Genomic DNA, 18,605 nt, shown 5'->3' on the forward strand with positions numbered 1-18,605 from the left:
TTAGTTTTGTAAAATTATGTAACCGCTAAAAATAAATAACTAAATAAGTTTCGTTTAACATGGTGGACAATTTTGAATTTAAGTTTTACAGATAAATAAGCGGACAAACACATTTTACATTTCTTTGAGCGACAGGGCAGAGAACATTTTGGAAAATTTGTTGTCAGTAGCCCTTTGAAGTCAAGTGGTCTTTATTCTAATAGTCTAAGAGCCAGTGGGCGGCTACCTACATGTATTTGACCAGACCTGGGCTTTTGTACATTGAGGTTCTTATACCTACTATACATAATGTGGAGACCTACTAAGCCCAAAGCGGTGGACCCAGGTATTGCGCAGGTGAGACATGTAGTAATTTTTGGCGAATTTTAAATATATTTGACCACGGCAGTCGTTTTGAAATCTTAAAATATGATATTATTATTATCGAAAAATAATAATGGCAGACCATTAGCATGCGGTTAACATTATGGCAGACAGTTTTGAAAATGCTCAAAAAAATAAAATTTTCAAAGTATTTGACAAGATCTGCCATTGAGATATATAATTCGTTATAGTCTTAAAAACTTATATTAATAACGGCAAATGTTTCTGTTGAGTACACTCCTCAGTAGATAACAAAATCTTTACTACTACCCGGACAGACGTATACATACACTGCATATAGCTATCTCTTTTCTTTCTCCTATGTATTACTATTCTACTCATTCCAGCTTATAGTATTCTATTTTATAGCTACTACCACTTAAATAATTTAGGGTTTATACCTGTGATGGCTCTGTTATAGTCCCAACCTAACGGTTTTTGTCAGATGTTTTCAGTATGTTTGTGAATCTCTATACAGATGCCTCGTGTTTAGTGAATTTAATAAAATACACAGTGTTACTTGATGTTATTTTTCTTTTAATTAAACTATTATTCGAATTAATATTCGAATTAAATATCTCTGACATTATGTCGAGTGAAAAAGAACTAGTGATGCGTGTTTTTTGTGGCACAGCAAAGACTGAGAAATTATTGACATTTTTAAAAGAGAGAGAGATGGAAAAATGTCGACAAATTTTGAGGTTAAGGAAACATTATAAATTAAAATACAACGAAATAATTCTACAGGACGAAATTTTTGATTCTGTATATCACAGTAGTTGTTACAAAGCGTTAACGGCTTAAAAAAAATGCAACCGATCTCAACAAAGAAGCGGTATTACAACCCACTACGTCATTGTCTGCAACTGAGCAACCATCAACATTAGCTGATAGGTCAATAACTGTACTTGATAATCTTGTAAAAAGCCTAAACGTTTCTGAGACAGATGAAGTCGTAGAAAAAGATATTGGCGCTGAATTAGAGCAGTTGTTGGAGTAAAGACCCTCTGTAGTACCGGGAGTAGTTACAAAGCTTCGGATGTGAATGAAAATTTTAGTAAAAAAATACAAAATTTTGACGCAACCTCAATACCACCATGTAAGAGTGAACTCTACCAGCAACTTTTGAGAGCCCATTACATTTCAACTATTTGGAAAAACGCTTACACAAAGTAACCTTCAACTTTGGACCCCTTAGAGTATGTTTGGCTTGAGCAGCACAACACATTTTTCTTTAAATGGTTCGATGGATATATCAACTTCCATCTTTTGTTAGCGACTTAATTACTAATGTCCCTGGTAAGTTGATAAAAATTAATTCTTTATCAAATAAATTCGAATCAATTTACTAATTATTTATATTTTACAATTTACGGTTTATTTTTACAGAGTCCGATTCAATGGATGATGAAGAAAAGTTAACCTACGACAAACATGATTCCGACACCTTTCAAATTTTGGTTTTTTGTAACTTGCATTATACCCCAAGATTTCAGATTATTGCGTAATATATATGCTTCATGTATCATCAGTCTTATAAAGTTTAGCATATAAAGTACAAAAAAAGTATTAATTTCTATACATATAGTGATCGTAATACATATACATCTGACTGGGTAATAGTAAAGATTTTGTTATCTACTGAGGAGTGTAGTCAATAAAAACGTCTACCGTTATTAATATAAGCTTTTTAAGACTATAACGAATAATATATCTCAATGGCAGATCTGGTCAAATACTTTCAAAATTTTATTTTTTTGAGCATTTCCAAAACTGTCATAATGTTAACCGCATGCTAATGGTCTGCCATTATTATTTTTTGATAATAATAATAATGTATTTTAAGATTTCAAAACGCCGTGGTCAAATATATTTAAAATTCGCCAAGAATCAATACCTGTCTCACCTGCGCAGTACCTGGGTCCACCGCTTTGGGCTTAGTGGGTCCTCACGTCATCTATAGTAGGTATAGTGGCCTCAATGTACAGAAAAACCCAGGTCACCGCACATTTTCACCTCAGTTTAAGTGCGGACACGTACGACTTCGTTGTTTGACCCTGGAGTAGGATCATTCGCCTGACGTTTCGCCAAAATATCACTTGGCATCTTCAGAGGCTGTGCGTCCATGTCACTCGTACATGTCCGCACTTAAACTGAGGTGAAAATGTGCGGTGCGGCGCTTTTTATAATCGCGGTTCCCTCCACCGTAAATTGTACTGCGGCGGAGTGGGGGACACGGTTGCCGCGACTAGCGGTGCTAACTCGCTATTGGTTCGACTTGATTGCGCCGCGGTGGTTGGCGCTTCCTCGCTATTGGTGGAAACAATAGGCTGTGCAATCACGCTGTTAGTGTGCTTTAGTACCACTTTCCAAACTGCAGGGAGGGTTGAGGCAACACCTCTGTTGTTTATGTTATCATATTTTTGAATTTCAATCGCTTCCCTTATTGTTCTCTGTTTGAATTTTGTGATGTTTGCGATCTCCTTGCTTTCTCCAAAATTAATTCTGTGACCCGTCTGCAGGTGGTGCCGGTAGATTGCCGATGTCATTTGTTTGTTGCTTACAGCCAGTTTGTGTTCTTCGATTCTGGCTGATATTTTTCTGTTAGTTTGTCCTATGTAATATTTTGGACAGTCTCTACACGGGATTAGATAGACTCCTTGATTTTCTAGGTGAGAAGGGTCCTTTGGATTTCCTATTAGTTGACCCACTGTTTTGTGTGGTTTGTATGTTGTTCTGATTTGATGTCGTTTCAGAATCCTTCCTATTTGATCAGTTACTCCTTTTACATATGGCAAGGTAGTTGAAGGTATGTCTTCCCTTTCCTGTTCTTTAGTTGAGTCTCGCCGTGTCCTTGTGTTCGTCCTCTTGGCTTTTGTATAGTAGACTCCCTATAGTTATTGTCTCGGAGTGTTCGTGTGATTTTTTCCATTTCTCGCTTGTTATGGATTTCGTCTGTAAGTCTCACCGATCTGCAGATCAGAGTATTGGCAACGGCCTGGATTTGACTAGGGTGATGGCGCGATTGTGCATTCAGGTACCTATCGGTGTGAGTAGGTTTGCGATATTCTTGATGTTGCAGTTTTCTCTCGTCTGATCGTGTCAAAAGGACGTCCAGAAATGGTAGTTGTTTGTCCTTCTCCTTTTCTATGGTGAACTCGATTCTATCGTGTAAAGAATTCAAGTAAGTTAGAAAATGATCTAGTTTAGCCTCTCCGTGGGACCATATGATAAAGATGTCGTCGACGTATCGGATCCAGAGACTCGGCTTGAGTTGACTTTCTCGGATCGCTTGAGCTTCGAAATAGGCCATGAACAGGTTTCCTATTGCTGGCGAAAGTGATGACCCCATTGGGACGCCATCTGTCTGTCTATAGAGCTGACCATCGTATCTAAAATACGTGTTCTTCCAAAGCCTCGTCAATAGGTGTACTCTAGTACAGAGATTTTACATCGAAGCTAGCCAAGACATCTTGTGGATCGATGTTGATTTCCTTTATCAGTTGTAAAAAATGTTCGGAGTTCTTTACATAAGATGCCTTGGCTTCCACAATATCTAGCTAACATACTGCAACCTATCGTGGAAGCCAAGGCATCTTATGTAAAGAACTCCGAACACTTTTTACAACTGATAAAGGAAATCAACATCAACAGTTCCATCCGTCAAGGACTAAAACAAAACATTATATATATATATATATATATATATATATATATATATATATATATATATATATATATATATATATATATTTTGCTTTAGTCCTTCACGGATGGAACTATGTGTATTGGTGGTAAGCCGGGTGTTTATCCGTTCGTCGTTTGACCCTGGAGTAGGATAATTCGCCAAAATATCATATATCATTATATATATATATATATATATATATATATATATATATATATATATATATATATATATATATATATATATATATATATATATATATATATATATATATATATATATATATATATATATATATATATATATATATATATATATATATATATATATATATATATATATATATATATATATATATATATATATATATATATATATATATATATATATATATATATATATATATAATACTAATTCAGGTTCACAAACGAGAGGAACAGAGATAAAGAACTGAAGAAAATTAGTACCTGTCTTCGACAAAACGGATACCAAAGGCGCACCATCAGCAAGGCAATCAGTAAACAACAACAGCCGCAGCAGAGAGTGCAGGACGAGACCCAACGAAGATCGATCGCTGTCCTGCCATACATCAAGGGGGTTACTGACAAAATCGGCCGAATATTACGGAAACACGACATATCAACGGCATACAAACCTGACCATACCATCGGAGCTATACTAAGGAACCCAAAACAAAAAATTACTCTGGAAAACCAAGGGGTATACAGTGTAGCGTGTATATATATATATATATATATATATATATATATATATATATATATATATATATATATATATATATATATATATATATATATATATATATATATATATATATATATATATATATATATATATATATATATATATATATATATATATATAAACTGCACTGCCGCTTGAATAATCGAACTGTCGCTTTTCTTATTGTCAGATTCGAAATTAGTCAGGTGTAGGAGTTTGACACCCATAAAATGGCGCCCTAATCACTGCACAGGGGTGATCGGTGTAGAAAAGGGTCAGTGCCCATAAAGTGGGTCAACGGGCCACTGAACTACAAGTATTTGACTGACAGGGTTGTATGCCTATGCTCCCGCGCCAAACAAAATGCACCCTCGGTTTATTGCCAAAGTGCACGGCAAAACAATACCCTGCCTATTTACGACCCTTAAATCTATTAACTGCAGCGAACGGCCGATAAATGTTGTCTGCACTAAAATCTGAATATTCGCTTTCATATTTTCGAAGGGGTCATAAAACTGGAACGTAAATTCGCCGATAAAAATTTATTTTCTGTTGCCCGAATGTAAAATAGTCCTCATTAAAGGGTTATTGAGTTTGGTGGTCCATTCGAAATGAATATTACCCGCTGGAAGATGATTCGCTAATCTAAATGGTCAAGGTCAATATTTTCGAGCTATTGCGTTTGTCATTTCTTCATAATTTAAAATCTAGAGTGTAAGACAGCTGGTTTGGGTAGAAGCAAATGACTACTAAACTGAAAAAATTGTATTGCAAAAAAATTAGAGCGAATGTAGCTTCTAATCCAAACATAGAAGAAATTTTCAGAAGATTTTGAATAAGTTTGGGATATTGAACTAGATGTTCAAATAGGTGATCGAGAGTTTTTTTTTTAAAGCGTTGTCAGAAACCCAAAGTAACAAGTTCAAGGAGAAGTTACAAAATTTCGTTTTAGGTTCTTAGACTAGATATGTCAGGTGCTTGTTCACTAAAATGGCGGTAGATGACATAGAGCTGCCATTGCGAATTGGAGTTGAATAGACAATGATTTTTTGAGAATTAGATTATATAGCACATTTACCGAAAATATATGGTTCTTCGTCTTCATTGAAGCATAAAACTATTAGGAGGTTTTAACTAAGTTGTGGAATAAATTATATTGGAAAGATGTCTGGTTGAATAGCAAAACCCTTAGATTACCAAATTTTTGAAGAGCTTCCGTTTTCCTTCTTCCAGATTCGAAATTATCTTGTTTGGGAATGAATGTTGCTTCCTTCTTACTGCCTGTACCATTACAAAATTGTGCGAACCTGTCATACTTTAAATAGTGACAGTTGTGTCAGAAGTGATGATAACTTGTTGCGATCTGTCGCGTTCCTTTACCTTCAGCAACTGCAAAATTGAATTTTTCATCATACCAGTGGTGGCTGAAAGATACATCGAATATTATAAAATTGAAAGATTCTAAAATTTCAGCATCAAGTGCTATCACGTCTATGACTTTTACATTAAAAACCTTTCCAATATAAATAGTTACGTCAGGAGTTCAAGATCCAATTTCTAAATAAGTATAAACTTTTCGTAGTTTTAATAGTTATTGCTTAATGCAGGCTTGAATGTCAAATTAAGGTAAACTTTCCCCATGCAAAATAATTTGTCAGATTAAGATTTAATTTTAAGGTAAGGGGTTTATAATAAGTATTAGTTTTTATAGTTTTATAAGAAAGCCATTGGTGTTACAAATTTTGTAAGATGTCGTTGAAAACATTATTTTGTAGTTTTATAGGTTACTTCGTTTTTACGAAGTAAGCTTATAACTCTTTAAAACACCTAATAAATACTCTCTAGCTACCAGGACACCTAAGAACTTCGCACAATTCTTTCCATAAAAAATACAACAACTGAATATTTGCGCACGGTTCTAAAATAACCTTAGTTTTTACTGGAAGAGTAATATTCCCATAAGTCACCTAAACCAGTGTTGTAAAAGTTTTCAATATTACTGGAACGAACGGAATATGCTTTTAGAAAACTAACCTAATCAATAGGTCAATAAGTGAATTATAGATAAAACCTTCCCCTCGCTGGATATGATCCTTATATCCAGAGAAAAAAACAATTTTCAGTGCGGAACTTTAGACATCTCAGACATATCCGATCATTCTTTAACTTATTGCGTAATAAGGGATATAACTAAATCATGTAAGATAGTAAAGGTAAGAAATTTTAAGAATTTTGACAGGGACTTGTTGGATAATTCCTTATCGGTATCACCTTTTGAGGATATAATTTCAGTAAGGGATGTCAACTAAAAAGTTTTAATTCTAAATGACTTTTTCTTAAAAGGATGTAAAAACCAAAAATAAATCACCCCATTGGTTCAGTTTTTCGGTAGAAAAAACCATTTCATTAAGAAATAATTATAAAACATGTTTTGAAATGCCATTTGAATTTTACACTAGAACTCTCCCCTTTCCGACGAGCATTATCAAAAGTCATTGAAAAAATAATGAATTATCAGATTAGAGGGTATCTTCAAAAATACAGAATACTTCTTTTAAATCCATCGGGTTTTAGGCAAGGGTTTGGTTGTGCGACCACATTACTAAAAGAGATGACATAATTCGCTGATAAAGATCAGGCGACGGTCCTAACATTCCTTGATTATTCTAAAGCCTGCGCCTTGTTACTTGCAATTATACATCATATTGGTTTTTCAGAGGGAGCTATATGTCTCTTATGCAATTATCTCAATGACAGACTTAAATATGTCGAATTTAACGATACTGTGTTGTCTACGGAGCCAGTTACGTGTGGTGTTCCACAAGGTTCGCTCCTTGGGCCTCTTCTATTTACCATCTGTATTTGTCACATAAGATCTTGTTTGCGATTTTGTAACCTACACCAGTACACAGAAAATGCACAACTGTACCTTTCATTTTTTCGGTCAACTTCTAATAAAACACAAATATTAATAAATCGATCGAAATACCGAAAAGATCGATAGTACCTTATCGAGAATGATTGTGTTTACCAGGCGACTCTGCGCAGAGTGAGATTTGTTGTTTGTTGTGTTATTTATTAATTATTTTTTCCTTGAATACCATTTTTATTTTGAACTCTAGATTAATTTTTCATTTATCAGGATCGCACATAATATGCAACCATCTATTTGAATTTTACTTTCAGCGTCAAAGCGTTACAGCGTTACTTTTATAAGATTCTTCAATTAAGTGCAATAAAGGTTATATAAGAATACCGAAAATGTCTCCCGAAAAATTAATAGGTTCTGAGGTTTTATAACATAAGTAATCGAAATGTAACGGGTACCGTGGTAAAACAAAAAATGTTAGTTCGTAATTCGTAAGATAAATATTTTTCTATACGGATAAAAAAGCCAAGAAAACAGTATAGCAAAAGTGTGCCGATCATTCTGTTACCTTTTTCTGTCGAAGCTTGATGGCAAGTTTCAGTCTATTGAGGTGCATCCGATCGCCGTGCTCGAAGGCCGGACCAGTAGGATCGTGATTGAGGAGCACCTCCAGCTCGTAAGAGCTCCTCGTGTGGTCCAGTAAAGCGGTTGCAAAGTCCTGACATTGTTTCCTAAGCTCTTGGTATTCGCCCCGGAACTCGTGCTCCATGAAACTTAGCCTGTAATTCATAATTACCGCTTTATTATCATCATCTCTCCCTTTCTCTCCATCTCCCTCGGCCAGATTGGAACTGGTAGTTTAAGGCGCGGTAATCAATGACGTAATTAGTGCCATGAGAAGATTGAGATACTTAATTTAGATATAAGCAGGGGACTTTGTGAAAACATTCGACGCTAAGGAAACTTTTAACTTCCTAAGAATATATTGACGTACCATTTTTTTGGGGATGGAATTTTAAATTTTCATTTTTTTCATTCTTAAAAATCTTGTAATGATGAAAATTTTTGTATTTGGATGAAGACAGATTTTAATATTGCTATCGAAGTGTATGGGAAATATTAAAAGTAAATAGGAACTTAGCAGTTATTTAGTTATGTAACGTAACCGTTGGCTATCAAGATATCTTGAGTATGGTATTCTAAATAAAACCTCCCCCCTATATTATTAGGAAAATGTACGAATCCTTATTTCCTGAGGTGAAAAGCGTGGTTTTTACACGCTTAGAACGGCAGTTACAAATCTTTTCTGTTTTTTTCAATATGTTCAAAATAGCCTAAATAACAAACTATAAGTCGATGGATCTCGATGAATCTACATAGATTTCTCCAAAAGCCTTTGACCGAATGGGTCACGGGATTTTGTTGACTAAGATGTCTTCAATTGGTCTTGAGGATAATCTGAGTGTGTTTTTCAGGACATGCTTATCAGACCATTCACTATTCGTCTAGCATAATGGTTTCAAGTCTTTTAAATTTACCGCAACCAGTGTAGTTATCTAGTGCCGCTTCTCTTTTCTCTCTTTATTAATTGACTCTAATATTTCAAGTCACATTCCCTGGAGAATGGCCTTCTGCTTGATATTCAAAAATGTCATAATTTTCTGCCCGTATTATATTGATGGTACTTCTCTGGTGGACAGTAGGATGGTCAATGACCTTGGGGTGGATGTTGATAAGGATTTTAATTTTGACATGCACACTGAGAGCATAGCCGAGTAAGCAAACAGGAACCTCCGTTTCATTTTCCGCACTACAAAAGATTGTCTAAAGAGGTTATATGATTGCCTAGTTAAGTCTAAATTTGGTTAGGCTTCTATAATTTGGTCTCTCATTTATGAAGTGCACATTAATAAATTGGAAAGGATTAGAAAATTCCTAAAGTTGGATGGTTGGATTCCACACCTGGATTGCGACCATACAGAACTGCTCAAGCGATTTAACTTTTTGTCCTTGGAGTATGGGAGGGTGGGCGTTCTGGGTAGTATTTATATATAAACTATGCAATGGCCTCATCGATTGTGCAGAGGTACTACAGCAACTCAATTTTCGTGTGCTGTCTTATGCACGACATAATATTCGCTTTCGTCAACCAACTACGTCTGCCAATGCTGGAACGAGGGGCCCACTTTCTCAGGCAAATTTCAATGATCTTGAGAGTGAAACTGACGCATATCCATTCAACGCCAGTCTGGACTTATTTAAGAAGATTGTTAATGAAGAAGCATTTTTAATTTAGTTTTATGCAAATCTGGCAGAGAATCTGTTAGAAAATAAAGAGTTATTATTATTATTATTATTATTATTATTATTATTATTATTTTTATTATTATTATTATTATTACTATTATTATCATTATTATTATTATTATTATTATTATTATTATTACTATTATTAAACAATTCAATAGTTTTAATAAAAACAACAGAATTAAAAATCACGACACTGTTGAGCCCGCTTCAACGGTCAACATGATTGCGAGATATATGGATCTGAACAAAGCAAAGTTCTAACTGCACAGGTTCGTTTTTCTTTGGTAACGGTCTCATACGCGGATAAGTGTCTAGAAGCATTATTTTTCTCGCAACCGATCTCACCGCACCTTTGAGACGTACATAAATTGCGCTTACATATCGGAAAATGTGCAGTTTCTCTAAAGCAATAACGTTTTTGCTGGCCGAATTTACAAAAAAATGAAAACTAGCTAATATTAAAAATATTCACAGAAAATTCATAGTAATAAAATGAACAGATTAATCTGATAATCTAATGATAATGGTAAATGTTTCACAAATGGTAAGGGTAATTTGGTGCCCTTCAAAGGTATTTTAAAAAAAATATTATTATGGAAACATTTTGTTTTGATTCCAAATATCAGATCATCTTAAATAATTAATTAGCGTTTATTCATATTTATTTATAATAAACTGTAAATTGCAATTGTTTCTAAAATTTGACATTTTTTCAGGGTTAAATTATTTTATACTAATTTTGAGGTATGATAAAATTAAATGAATAAAAATTAAATTTTTACTTAAAAAATGATTGCTTAAAAGTGCAATGTGTCCATTTTTCGGCATTATGGAGGGGAATCTCACTTATTATTTGAAATAGAGGGATGCGGTTTTTGGAATACTGTGGTCGATTTCAGTAAAACAGAGACCCATTTTCGAAACAGAAACGTAATCGTAATGAGATGGTAAAAACGGAGTCCCATACATCTTCTTGCGTAGAATACAGTGGCGTACTAAGATGTATTGCAAATGATATAATTTGTAAGATTCGAGCTAAAGCTGAAAATGCATATCTGTCCAGATAAACTTTTGTAAAACGAGATATATCTTTCTAATTTTCTATTCTATTCTAAATTTATTTACCGTTACAAATTTTTACTGTTATAATTATGTAAGGGTAAATTTAAAACAAACTGTCGAACCTGATTTCCATTAGCTTTCATTTTTATTTTCGACTAATACGGGACTTCTTCTATTCAATATAAAATAGAATTTTAAGGAAGCGAATCAACAAATGTAAATATTTATACTTAATTTTAAATATATTCCGTAATTTTTGTACATTTGGAAAGTATAAAAGCTGAATTGAATTTATAAAAAAGTTACATGGTTTTCATATATTTTTAGCTGGTCACTGAATTCTAGTAAATGCTTAAAGAAAACTCCGTAATTTATGGAAACAATGTCAGCTGGTGGAAATCAGTTTCAAGTAATAATGATTGAACTATGTTAAAGGGGATAAAATTAAGATGGAAAGAAGATATATTTTTTAAAATGTCAAAATATGTGTCTATCTGAGATAACATATCTAGTCAATTACATGTTTTTAAAAAGCGCTGGGGAAAAAAACGAATAAAAAAAGTTTCCACGTTTTACTGTATAAGTATTTTGTGAAGCCAAAAAATGGGCAATTACTAGTTCAAAAATTTGTAGCGCGCCTGTAGTGACGGAATATGAAAAGCGTAATTTAAATTTGCCACGAAGTTAATCCCTTTTCAAATTAATTATTTTTCTGTTAACTGTAACCATCCAGTGCGAAATTTTGCACGCACAAAATTTTGGTCGCGTAGTATTGTCATTTGAAACACTGTGCGTCGGTGCAATTTCCTATTAAATCGAGTTCTCTGGTCTAAGCCGATAACAGCCAGAACAGCCACCCTTCTCTGACAATTCGAGGTTATAAATGGTAAACGCGAAGCAGTCAGCATTCGGGTGTAATATATCGGATTTTTCAAGGTCGACCATCCCCATAAGGTGAGAGATACAGGGTGCCTTAAATTGGATCAAAGTTGTACATCGATGAGTTCAATAATGTTTCGATTTGATATAGAGGTTATTTTTGTTACTTACGGAAATATGGCAGAAAACGTGGAACTTCCAGTTTTGGTTTTTATTTTATTTTTTATTTTAAAACATAACAAAAATCTGTAAATACATTTATTTTCATTCGAACTTTTTACGCATCATCTTATGGAAAGGTCAAAAATCCCTTACGACGTTTCGGTTTTCTCAAATAGCCCGAATTATAGAACTATAGAAATGATGTCAAGGCATCGGAAATGTATTTGAACATGTATCCTGTTTATATTTTAAATTATTGCATAGAAATCTGACTGAGTTTGCTTCGTTTGATAAACAAACACAAAAATATGAATGTATAGTTAATGAGAAACTTCAGGATAATTTCAAAAAGCTCAGTATAATAATGGTTATGCTCAAAATACTGTCCGAGATTCTGAAAACACAGTGTTACTCTTCTCTGTAGGCACTGCGCGATGTATTGTATAATTTCTCCGATTATGTTAATTTGGAGCACTTTTATATTTTAGTATTCACCCCGTCCGTAAATTCTTGTTTTAAGTGTACCGTGGTGCATTATTCCCAATCCATCTGCCCCCAAACCTTGTCGAAAGATGATCAGATATCTGATCGCCGATCCCGGCGCCATCCACATGCTGTTGTAGAGGATCAAAGGTAAATCATCCAAATAGTCTTTAGGCGTTGATATCAAAAACTGATAATATGGTTCTCCATTCAGAGTGCTGTTAAGGAAATGATTATCCAAAATTTTGTCTTTATAAATACTTGCCCACACATGAAGACTAAATCGAACTTATTAGTGCTCTAGATATGTTTATTGTTTAGATTAAATATTCCACAATTTGTAAATGTGCTTTCATCTGTCCAAAACACATTTTCTAGAAAAGCTGGAAAATCAGGTCTCCTTTGTAGCCAATTACATAATTGTAATTGTGTCTCTACGCACTCGTATGAGAAGAAGCCCCTACATCAGAATAAACTCGGCGTGTGGATGTTATCGGGCTCAATGCCAATTTTTATTGAAAAGAATGAAATAATTTCTCCTTAATCTTACCTCATTAAGCAAATTTTCTTTAGTTTCTTCGTTAACTCTGTCTCCATACTTTTGTCTTAGTTTATGAAACTAAGCAAATTCATTGAGATTTCTGTCCAATAATTTAAACAAAGTTCGATGAGGTTGTCGTACTTCAGGATACATGTTCAAATACATTTCCGATGTCTTGACACCGTTTCTATTGTTCTTATAATAAAGTTTTACCACATCTCGTATTTCTTCATTGGTAAAGTTCATTTTTAATGACACAGTAACGCACTAGATATCAAAATATCATAGACAGATTTGAAAATTGATAACTAACAATACATACTTACTACAAGTATTTATACAAGTTTTTGTTCAATATTTGGAATTTGACGCAATACAAATACAATTTGTAATACATCCATAAAAAAGTAATAATACGGGCTATTTCTGCACTGCAAAAATCCATTATGGCTACAATAAGAAAAAATAAAGTTGATGGTTAGAGAAAAACGAAACGTCTTAAGGGATTTTTGAGCTCCAATGACAATGTATTTACAGATTTTTGATAAGTTTGAAAATAAAGACAAAAAAAATAAAAACGAAAACAGAAAGGTTCAGTTTTTCCGCAATATTTCCGGAAGTAACAAAAATAATTTAATAATAATAATAATTTAAGTCACGCTGTATCTTTTACCGTCACCGAGATCCTAATGGTGGGAGTCGAATATAATCCACTAGTAATGAAATGAAGGTAAACAAATAAATTAAACAATAATAATCTGTTAACGCAATAGGGCTATTTACACATATTTCATCAAAATCCATTCCTTAAGTAGGTACTACATTTTCTCTCAGCGTGAAGATAATAAAAATTTGAAGAACCAATTATATCCAGTAAACGGCTTCGCATCGGCGCCTAAACTGGAAATATAAAATACGCTCGTTTTCAGAGTGTGGATCGCACCTGCGTAATTCCCATGAAAGTTCGAACGCGGTGAGGATGGGGTCTTTGGAGGAGAGCGCTATTAAGGACGGCGACGCCAGCGCTCGGTATGCATTTATGCGACTCCTCGAGTGTCGAAGAGAATCCTCCATCCGAGACGTGACACATTCGTCGCAACCGCATCTGCAAAACAAATGCGAAAGGAACACATTTATACGGTACGTACGAAACATCACCGCGTAAATCGGATGGTTATTTTGTTAGGAACTGCGACATTTGGAGTAGTCAGGAAACAAGATACACCTAATAAATATTCTACAGCTGCTATGAGACCTAAAGATTATTACTATTAAACCTATAGCCCGTAAGAAACTTTCCTTGTGTAAAAGGACTCCACACAATTCATTCAAGAACAAACTGAAAAGCATTTTCAAATGGTTCTTCGCCTACTTTTAGTTTTAAAATATCTCACGGGACCTATTAAATGCTAAGGATTTATGGGATGGAACAGGACTCGCAATTTTAGTTAGTGATATGTCTCATGATCGTATAATCTCTCATTGGATACTATAGAGATGAAAGTGAGATTTTGTTGAAGACTGTAAAAAAGCATATACCGTAGCAGAGAATTCCACAATTAAGATGTTTGCGACATGCAATATACTCTTAGTAAACCGAATAAGTATGGAATAAAAATATTTTCCCTGGTAGGCCTTGCTATTTTCTATGTAGCTAATCTACAAGTTTATGTCAGCAAACAGCCATCAGGTACTTATGATCTACCCAACGATCCACCTAGTGTATTTATACTGCTGAAATCTAACGTGCGACGAAGTGTGGGTTTAGTGAACAAATGGTCTGGGAGCATACAATTGCGTACGTTGGCTATATAAAGAAAAATAAAAGTGAGCATTTTCCAAGACATGACCTCGCTCTGTGTTCATTCTTTATTATGCGGATTTCAAAAGAATACTATCATTATTTCGTATGGGTCTAAGGTGTATTGGAATGTTATTCATATATCTTGATTGCACTATGATGATCAAACTGATGAATCAACTAATGAAAAAACGCAAACCAAAGTAGACCTCTGAGATAAATTATATGTCACTTATGATGTAGCTAGAAATACAAGAAGAAGGCCGATGGTGGTATTCAAAGCTATGATGAATATGGCTTGTGTAAGACAGGAGGTTGATGGAACATTAAACAGAGATAAACCCCAACAGGGACTAGCAATCATTGTTTTTATCTTTTAATTTTTTTTATTTTAACATGTTCAGAGGAAAAAGAAATTATTGATTTTAGTTTTTTTTTGCAATGGAGTTTTGAAAATCTTTATTTTTGTGCATTGCGCTTTAAAATAGTATGAATTAGAATTACGCTTCATATTTCTTAAGTTAGTTTTACGTGTTGAAAATACTAGTTCTATCGCATCCATTCTTCATATATTCATAAACAATTAATTCATAGTTCCAAAAAGTTTTAAGATATGAACGAAACAAATTAACACTACAAAAATGTTGGATTTTGGGAAATTGGTCAAGCCTACGGGTTGTTATTAATGTCTAATTATCTCGACTTTACTTAATAAAACGCAAAGTTATTGTGACTTTACAATTTAGTATTTTAATATATTCTTTAATTAATTTTTTGTTTTAGTTAACTTAACAAAACTAAGCAACTGTTAACAGCTAACCAATTTTATTAATTATTGAATTATTTAAGTATGTATTGAAATTATTAGTATTTTCATTCGTTATCGTTTATCGTTAACGTATCGTTTAATTTCTAATTAATATTTAACTAATGTAAACTAATGAAAACGGCAGGCAAGCAAGAGAATTTGGTAAGTACCAACTAATGACACGAAAGATGGTCAGATAAAAAAACAGAATGAATTTTCATGTTTTATTTATTTTTTCAACTCTCCTCATTTTACCATTCAAACAAACGTCCATAGTTAATAAAATTTGTTTGTCTCCAACAATTGGTTAGTGATCGAGTTAGTATTCGTCACTTTGGAGATAATTAGATATTAATAATAACTTCCAGCAAAGTCAATTTTTTTCTCAAAATCCTACTTTTTCTGGAGCGTTGTTTTATTCATATTTGAGGGTAAGATAAAGATATTGAGATGGGATTTTGACTGGGTTGTTGGATCAGAAAACACCACCTAGCAGCAATCGCGTCAGTCATAGTCTAGCCTAGGAAAAGTCATTTTTAGCGACTCCGAGAATATCCAAAAGGTTTTAATTGGTCTGAGCTTTGAAACAGTACACATTTTAACTACGGTTAACGTTAGAAATTTTTGCAAAAACCGAGTTTTCAAGTTTTAGATAGCAATTGCAGTTCCTGGTGGCCATTTTGAAACTCAAAATTAATTTACAGTATTTACGTTATTACGTTATTAAAGTAAGTAAAGTAAAGTATAGGATTACCAAAAATTAAAGTTTAAGAATGATTCTAAAATAAACTGCTTCAAATATTTATTAGATTATTTTAGATGTAATTTACACCTACTATTTATAATGCAATAGAATAACTGCTTAATTCTCAAGAAAAAATTAAAAAACCTTCTTCCTCGGAGAAGTTATTAAAATTATATATAAATATCGATCACTAGTGCTCCCTTTATGAGCAGAGAATTGAAATTAATTTAAAATTTTACTTAGAAAATACCGTGCCCCAATAAATCACTATCGACTCGCCATATATATGAAATTTCCTAACACGTTTTGAAAGAAGAAATTAAGCTGCCCGTTGGGAGCCGTGCGTGTTATAATTTTAACGAGTTTTTGAGCTGATTTGGAAGAGCATTTGATTTATGTATACCCTTAACTAAATAATAAATAATAATCAATTTGTATTGCAATAGACGTGTAAACAGTTGCATGTGAAAAGTATCATATAATTTTAAGAACAAAAAGAAAGTAAACTGTAGCTACTGCTTTGCTGTCCGTGTTTTCCAAACAGCTTATTCGTATTCATAAAAATCTTGCGTATATTTCTAAAAATTTCGATAATCAAAATTATCAGGGCAGATTTGGCATTAATATTCTAAAATGTTGTCTTAAATTGAAAATATCTGTTGGCATTAGTCGCCATTTTCATTTATATAATGTGATTCATAGTGGGCCAAACTGTAACAGCAAAACATATTTCTATATATGTCGAAAACGCCCCCTACTGGAGACACATGAAAAATCTGATCAAATTTTCATCAGGGGCGCAACATTTTAGCGGTACAGGCAACAAAAACTGCAATAACGGGAAGAAAGTACCCTTTAAATTATTTAATATTTAAATTATTAAATTTTGAAGCAACCAAACTAGGAATCATCCAAACACTCTTTGAATGAGTAATCACAATATGCAGAGACGAATCACTCGATATAAAATTAAGCACTATCAATAATGGATACACTCAAAAATGTATTGACAAAAAAATATCAAATTGTAAACGGGAAGCAACAGCAGAACGATGTTAGGTGGATCTCCCCCTCTCTCTCACTCTCTCTCTCTCTCTCTCTCTCTCTCTCTCTCTCTCTCTCTCTCTCTCTCTCTCTCTCTCTCTCTCTCTCTCTCTCTCTCTCTCTCTCTCTCTCTGTGTGTCTGAGTGTGACTATGAGGAGTCATATATCGGAGAAATCGGACAAACAAAAAGATGTATAAGACATTAGAATTGAAGAATATAGGAAACACACAATAAACCTAACAACACATATGGTCCTAAGCTCGGGTTGTCCACAAGAAACCTCATTGAGAAGTGCAGAAGTTTAAGGAAGCTATATATGTTGGCGTTCTAGCGGAACACCCTCACGCCTGGCTGTACCCGACGCTATCACGAGCGACGGTTGTAATTGAGTAGATTTAGGTTTAGGGTTAGGTTTAGCTTTGTTTATTTAACCACAGAATATAAACTGTATGTGTAGCAAGTCAAAACAAAATCAACAAATACATATTTGTATAAAACACTCAAAGTCACGAAACACATTTGTAAAAGTAGACAGGTTACACAGGTTTAAAATTTAAACAGATATAGGAGGGGCATGAACGTTGTCTCGGATGACTGGTTAAGATTGTTTCGTTGCTTATTGATTTCTATAGATTCTCGAAGGTGTCGTTAGTAGAAGAATTGATTACATGCAAGAATTTTAGTTTTATCGAATAAAATTTAATGTTCGGTTTTGTTTGTCGTAGTCTTAAGGCTATTTTAATTTTCTTGAAGTCTACTTGATATTTTTGGTTCGGTCTTTTCAATGTATTCTTTGCCGCAGATGCATGAAATGCTGTAAACTCCTGCTATCTCAAAATGAATTTTCTCTTTAACGCATCGAAGATGTTGAGAGATTTTTGGACAAGTGGTAAATTTGGTTTTAAAATTATATTTCTTTATAACTTTTGATAAGTGGTCAGTGATGTGTTGAATGTAAAAGGCAAGACAACGGTGACAAATGTGGGGTTGCTTTCGGAATCTTTGTCTTTGGAAGGTTGTGCTGAAGTGTATTTTTTGATGGAACGATTAACATCTCTAATTTCGAAATTAGAGAGTAGAGCAGATATAAAGTGTGTTACTTTT

The 18,605-nt window shown here is 33.7% G+C and overlaps 1 protein-coding gene across 1 annotated transcript in view; it reads right to left on the minus strand.

Moving 5' to 3' along the window:
* LOC132704523 (transient receptor potential-gamma protein) overlaps positions 1-18,605 on the minus strand; it is a 94,266-nt gene that overhangs the window by 23,264 nt on the left and 52,397 nt on the right. Inside the window, exons 5-6 of the mRNA XM_060674551.1 lie at positions 14,045-14,206; positions 8,233-8,443 (exon numbers count right to left, since the gene is read on the minus strand). Coding sequence (XP_060530534.1) covers positions 8,233-8,443; positions 14,045-14,206 — 373 coding nt within the window. The remainder of the gene's footprint in view (positions 1-8,232; positions 8,444-14,044; positions 14,207-18,605) is intronic.

This window comes from Cylas formicarius, unplaced genomic scaffold, assembly GCF_029955315.1.
Source record: "Cylas formicarius isolate icCylForm1 unplaced genomic scaffold, icCylForm1.1 PGA_scaffold_7__23_contigs__length_41026272, whole genome shotgun sequence".
NCBI lineage: Eukaryota > Metazoa > Arthropoda > Insecta > Coleoptera > Brentidae > Cylas > Cylas formicarius.